Raw genomic sequence first — 6,792 nt, 5'->3', positions numbered from 1 at the left:
GTGGTGTGTTGAAGTCTCCACTACATATGTGTTTTCTCTGATGTCTGTTTTCAGAGAGGACAACAGTTGTCTGATATATTTTGGTGCTCTTTCGTTTGGTGAGTATATGTTAATGAGTGTTATTTCTTCTTGAAGTATTGTCCCCTTAATCATAATGTAGTGACCATTGGGGTCTCTTTTTTTTTTTGAGTTTGAAGTCTGTTTTATCTGATATAAGTATAGCTGTTCCTGCTTTCTTTTTGGCCCATTTGCTTGTAGGATTGTTTTCCATCCTTTGACTTTGAGCCTATTTTTATCTTTTGTAGCTAAATGTGTTTCCTGGAGACAGCAAAAGGTTGGGTTTTGTTTCTTAATCCAGGCTGCAACTCTGTGTCTTTTTATTGAAGAGTTTAGTCCATTTACATTTAGAGTTAATATTGATATGTTAGCATCTGTATTTGCCATTATGTTTGTCTTTCCTTTGATTTTATTTATTTATTCTTTTAATAACTTTTTTTTTTTTTTGGTCTTCTTTCGTTGTTATTCGTCCCTCTGAGGTTCTGGCTTTAGGATTCCTTGTAGTATTTTTTGGAGTGGGGGTTTAGTCGCAATGAAATTCCGGAGTTTCTCTTTGTCTGGGAAGGTCCATATTCTTTCTTCATGGAGGAAAGAGAGCTTTGCGGGATAGAGTATTCTTGGTTGGCATCTGTTTTCTTGGAGTCTGTTGACTATGTCCCTCCACTCTCTCCTTGCCCGTAGTGTTTCTTCAGAGAAGTCTGATGTCAGCCTGATTGGTTTTCCTTTGAATGTTATCTGTTTCTTCCCTCTTGTCAGCTTCATTATTTTTTCCTTGTCCTGGATTCTTGGGAGCTTTACTATTATGTGTCTTGCTGTGTTTTTCCTTTCGTCGTGGAAGTTTGGTGTTCTTCTTGCTTCTTGTATATCAATTTTCAGCTCCTTCTTCTCATTTGGGAAGTTCTCTTCAATTATATCCATGAATATTTTCTCTGTTCCTACATCTCTCTCCTCTCCTTCTGGAATTCCTATAACTCTTATATTTCCTTTCCTCATGGAGTCAGATAGTTCCCGAAGTCTTTCTTCATTCTTTTTCCTTCGTACTTCTCTTTCCTTTTCTGTTTTGGTTCTTTTTATTTCTGTGTCTTCAAGATTACTTATTCGTTCTTCCATTTCATCTATTCTGCTTTCATTGCTTTTCCCAGAGTTCTTTAGTTCCTCCATTAATTCTTTGATCTCCTGCATTTCTCTTACTTCCCTCTTTAGGGACTCAATTTCCTTCTTCTGATCTATCACTTTTTTAATCATGGCAATTTTAAATTCTCTTTCTGGAAGGCTCAGAAGTTCTTCCAAGTTGCTGTCGTTGCAATCTGGGGAGTGGTTTTCTTTTGTGGTGTGCTTCTTTCCTGAGGAGTTTTTAGGTTGCGTGTGGTTCTTCTACTCCCTACTGTCTGTTTTCTAATTTGTCGTATGCGTTGGGACACTGTGTTGCTCGGACTGACTGACATCTTGGGTGAACTTCTCCGCTCCCCTCTGGCTCTTCCAGGAGCCATCTCTGTCTTCTGGGGGAGCTTTCTGCTGGTTTTAGGCAGTTTTTACTGAAGAAATGTCCCTGTTCTCAAATGGCGAAGCGGGATGTAGTCCCTGCGCCTCCGGTTTCAGGCACACTCTTCTGCGCACCCGGTCTGCCCCGGACGTGGGTGCCTGCTCCCTCTGTGGGCTCAGACTGCTGGTCGGAAGGGGCTGGCGTGGAATAACTTCCCGGCTGGCCACTGGGTCCTCCAGAAACCTGCCCTTTTCAAGCAGTCTTAAGAAATGTCCTGTTTTATAGGGTGTTAGTGACTTTTTTTTCCTGGTCGCTAGGTGGCGCCAGAGATCTCTATTGTCCTTGGGGGCTGTTTTTCGCCTCCCCCCACCCCGTGGGACAGAGAACAGAGCAGGAATGGTAGGGTACACCTCAACAGCTTTGGGGTGCTGTGTCTGCCTTGTGCCCCCGTCGTGGAGAAACCACGCCCCGAATTTTCGTGCCCCGGGTCTCAGTTCAAAGCCCTCAGTTCCAGGACGCGGGCTGTAGCCCAGTTCAGTGGCGCGGGAATGGCGCCTTTTGCACTGCTCCCGTGCCTGGGCGCCTGGTTCCTGCTCACTCAGGGAGGGACCTTCACTCAGTGAGGACCTCCGCGCGTCTCCCCGCAAGCCTAGGTCGTCTCCCCGCAAGCCTAGGTCGCAGGCGCGGGGACCTGGGCAGCCGCGATCCCGGTCTGCACTTGCTTTTCAAGCGCGCGAGCGCGCCGCGTTTCCGCGCAGCTTACCGGCAGCCCGGGCTGTGTGCGCGTCTCCGGGGTCTTTGTTCTTCTCTAATGGCGCCCGGAGCCGTTCGCTCACCGCCGCGGCGAATCCTGCAGGGTTCGCCTCAGCTCCCGTTCACGGGGTGTGGTGGCTGCAATAGTTCCTTTCCACTCACAGTCCCGCTTGCTGCGTCGTTTGTTCTTGTGGGTCGTTTGGTTTGTTGTTTCCTCCTCTCTGCCGGTCGGGAGAGTGCCGCCTCTGTGGGCGGGGGAGGGGAGCAGGGTTCTGCGCTTCCCTCCCTTCTAGTCCTCTTTTATGGCCAGTTTCTTCTTGGGCAGTCGCTGGCGTCACCTGTTTATCTTCCGTGTCCCAGTTCTCACTGGGACCTGCGCTTCTCCCTATTAACTTTTTTTAATGGGAGATCTTACTCGCAGCGTCTCCTCACCGCCATGTTGCTCCGCCCCTTAGGATAGCTTGTTGTTCAATATTCTTTATTCCTTAAATGTGGCTTGAAGTTTTACATGCAAGGTTTCATTAAAATCATTTGGTTATCTTACAATAATAATTTTCCTCAACCCACTTCTCTTTTTCCCTTTTCCCTCTGCTAAGAGCACTAACCATATAACAAGTTCTCCAAGAAAAGAGTATGTGGGTTTAAGAGCTCTTGTAGATTAAAAGTCAAGGGTGATCTAGAAAACAAACTTGAATACTGACTTGGGGAATTGTACTTTATAAAAATGAAGAAAAATTACTTTAAATGTTTTAGAATCAGAAGATTATATAGTGCCTGTTTATATTAAATGCTCAATACTTGTTTACACATCTAAGTACTCAGGAGACAGACTGGAGTCTGTCACCCATCAGCTTGTATATTCTTTGCTACTCACATAAACTGAAAATAATCTTTTCACTGCTGCCCTTCATTGCTCCGGAGGGAGAAAAATCTTTCTTCACCTTCTCAATTTATTTGGCAGCTCTAACAATTAAAGTGACATTACGAGAGATTAAGAGGAGACACAGAAAAAAAATTAAATCCATACATGTGGAGACCTTATAGGTAGGGGGAATGACCAAAGAAGTCAGTTTACACACATTTTTGACAAAGACACAATAAATTTGTGCAGATTCACGAGGCAGGTGGATTTGAGGGAGACTTTTGGATTTGAGGTCTCCAATTAGCAAGGCACTCACTAGAGATAAATACAGAGCTCTTTAGGCCCTGAGTTCCCTGACTCTATAATGAGGACTTTGCTCTAACTCTAGTACGGGGAGGGCACCTTTCACATGGAGATCTAAAGAGGCTCAAAGTGTCCTTTTTTTAATTTTTTTTAAGATTTATTTATTTATGCATACAAGAAGTGGGGTACAAGTCCAGAGGTGCAGGGGATGAGAGCATTTACCAGAGACAGAGCGGGGGCAGAACAGGCAGATTAACTAAACTACACTGCTGAGAGGAGCAGCAGGTGAGACAGGAGAGGTCTGCTGTGCCATGTGTGTCACTTCCCTGGCCGGAGATCAAACTCATGCTGTTGTGGCTGGAGATAACTTGGCAGTGTCGATACTTTAAACCCTGCACCACCAGGCCACCCTCCAACTTTTCAAACATTTAAAACACCTTAGTTTCTGTTAACTCCTTTGTTCCTGGACACACTATGATTGATAATTATTTCCTTATGTAGTAAAAAGGAAAATAAGAATCCTTCTAGTAATACTGAAACAAAGTAGAAACTAAAGTTTTCTACTTTATGAATTTAGTTTTGGATTATAATTTAACATAGAATTAATGCCTACAGTGTGGGTCATAAATTATTACCAGTAGCTTTCAACTTTTGGAATATAATCCCTACAAAAGACTATGAATAGCTTAAATGAAGAGTTTGTGAGTCACTAGAGTGGGCCTTTCCAAATAATCTTACAACAAAAGCATTATGTGTTCTTTAAATAAATCTCAAGGGGCCCAGATATGACTGTCACTTCCAGTCCAAACTAAGGTCATAAGGGGGCTAGCTTTTAAAAAACCCACTGAAATCAAATGATTCCTCATCAGTAAGCAAAATAGCTACTGGGAAGTGTTTTCTTCTTACCTTAATTTCATTTATCATTAGTTAATGATTTAAGATATAAACTGGATATGAAACATGCCAGTCTTGGATTTCTCATTTATTTATTATTGTAACAAACATGACTGACAGTGAACTAGACTCGGAGTTTGTCTTCAACTGACCTTTCCTAACATGTTTTATTGACATTAGTTCCTTTTTTTTTTTTTTTTTTTAAGATTTATTTATTTATTTTACAAGCACAGGGTACAGTCAGAAGCATGGGAGGGTGAGAGAATTCACCAGAGCCAGAGCAGGGAGCAGAACAGACAGACTGACGAAATACACTGCTGAGGGGAGCAGTGGGCAGCAGGAGAGGTCTGTGCGCCATGTGGAACCCTCACCTGGTGGCCAGGGATCGAACTGGTGCTGCAGAGGCTGCAGGCAGCTTCACAACCCAGCGCTCAACCGCTGCGCCAGCGGGGAGGCCTGACATTAATTCTTTATGATTGTATGTAAGACATGAAATTTCTAGCAAAAGTCATGACATTTGCACAAGTAAAAAATAATTGGGAAGCTTAAAAATCTTATTATCATATCAATTGCCTTTGCAAATGTCAGTAAGAATATGATTATAATTTAATTGTCTACATCAGATAAAATGTGATCTGAAAAATAAATGAAATTTATTTAATGACATTCTTTCTCTTGCTGTGTAATTATTAGCCATTTCTGGGCTGTTTATAGTAACAATTACACTGGTTTAGCATGACCCATTAACAACTTTTGATTGACAGCAAAGGGTAGTATTATGCTCTATGCAAATTCAAGTCCAGCATCTCAAGATAAGCTGTTTAAAGACATTTAAATTTCTTCAAAATTCTTTGCCAGGTAATCCAGTAAATATGATCACTAATTTTAAAGTAACTATGATGACCAAATGTATAAGTACAAGAATTGAGAGTAGTCAAAAACTTTTTTGTTAATTTAGGTCAATTAGTCTATAATATAATTAGCAGGAATAAAATATTTTTATTTTAAAAATAATATGTAAATATTAAATCATTATTGGCAATATTAAATAATATGTGTAATTATTATTGTCTAATACAGCATTCACAATTTTTCCATAATGGATTTTTAATCTAAGAGACATGACAAAGAGGAAAAACATTTAATTCAATAAACCAAGTTAAACTAATATTAATACTCATATGTATTTCTTTTAGTACGTTTTATATTTTTTGTTCATACTATTAACATTTTAAGAAATCTGTTTTTCTTTTTCAATATAGGACTCTTCTGCACAATATACACAAAATTCAAATACATGGAACTCCAGAGAAACATCTCAGAATTCATTCTTTTAGGACTTTCTTATGACAAAAACACTCAAATATTCTGTTTTGTGTTCTTCTTACTCTGTTATATTGCCCTGTTGGTAGGAAATCTTGTGATCCTTGTCTCCATTCAATTCAGTCCTCTTTTTTACCAACCAATGTACTATTTCCTCATCCACTTGTCATCCATGGATATTTGTTATACCTCCACTGTTACACCCAAATTAATTGGGGATCTGCTGGTGGAAAGAAAGACCATTTCCTATAGTAGCTGCATGTTGCAGGTCTTTACCATGCATTTTTTTGGAGGAGTTGAAGTTTTCATTATTATTGCTATGGCTTATGATCGCTATGTTGCCATCTGCAAACCTCTCCACTACATGCTTATCATGAACAGGACAAGATGCAATCTTCTGGTCTTAGCTGCTTGGGTTGGTGGAGGTGTCCATTCCTTTCCTCAATTTTCTATGGCTATCACACTGCCCTTCTGTGGTCCTAATGAAATTGATCACTATTTTTGTGATATTTTTCCTCTGTTAAAAGTTGCCTGTACTGATACCTACATCACAGGCATCCTTGTAATTACCTTTTCAGGTATCATTTCTTTAGTTACCTTTGTTGGTTTATTTCTTTCTTACGGCATTATACTGTTCACACTAAGAAATCAGTCTGCTGAGGGAAGACGCAAAGCCCTGTCCACCTGTTGGTCTCATATCACTGTGGTCATCTTATTCTTTGCTCCTGTTATTTTCATCTACCTTAGACCTCCTACTACGTACCCTGAGGACAAAATTTTTGCACTATTTTACACCATTGTTGCTCCTATGTTCAATCCTTTGATCTACACTTTGAGAAATACAGAGATGAAGAACACCATGAGGAAACTTTGGTGTCAAACGTTATTTTTGAAAGGAAACACATACTAATTTGAAGAAGCTTATGATTTGGATTAGTACCTTAGTCAAGTAAAAAGAGTAGAGATGAGTGATGGACCTAGGAAAACTTGCTTAGAGTTACCATTCAAATATCTATCTTGAATGGGAAAAAAATGAGAGATATAGGACTAAATTTTTAAGTAATTACTAATTGAATTATAAAGCTTGCATACCATAACTAATTGGAAACTAAGTTGA

At 40.3% G+C, this 6,792-nt stretch overlaps 1 protein-coding gene across 1 annotated transcript; it reads left to right on the top strand.

Moving 5' to 3' along the window:
- Nucleotides 1–5,649: 5,649 nt before the first annotated feature.
- LOC119254283 (olfactory receptor 4P4-like) lies at nt 5,650–6,585 on the top strand. Its single transcript, XM_037521399.1, has one exon. The coding sequence runs from the start codon at nt 5,650–5,652 to the stop codon at nt 6,583–6,585; it is 936 nt and encodes a 311-aa protein (XP_037377296.1).
- The last annotated feature ends 207 nt before the right edge of the window (nt 6,586–6,792 follow it).

Source organism: Talpa occidentalis, unplaced genomic scaffold (genome assembly GCF_014898055.3).
Source record: "Talpa occidentalis isolate TD23 unplaced genomic scaffold, MPIMG_talOcc4v2.1 talOcc4.3, whole genome shotgun sequence".
NCBI classification, from domain to species: Eukaryota; Metazoa; Chordata; class Mammalia; order Eulipotyphla; family Talpidae; genus Talpa; species Talpa occidentalis.
The sequence above is the reverse complement of the archived record's forward strand: the minus strand, read 5'-3'. Positions and strand labels throughout refer to the sequence as shown.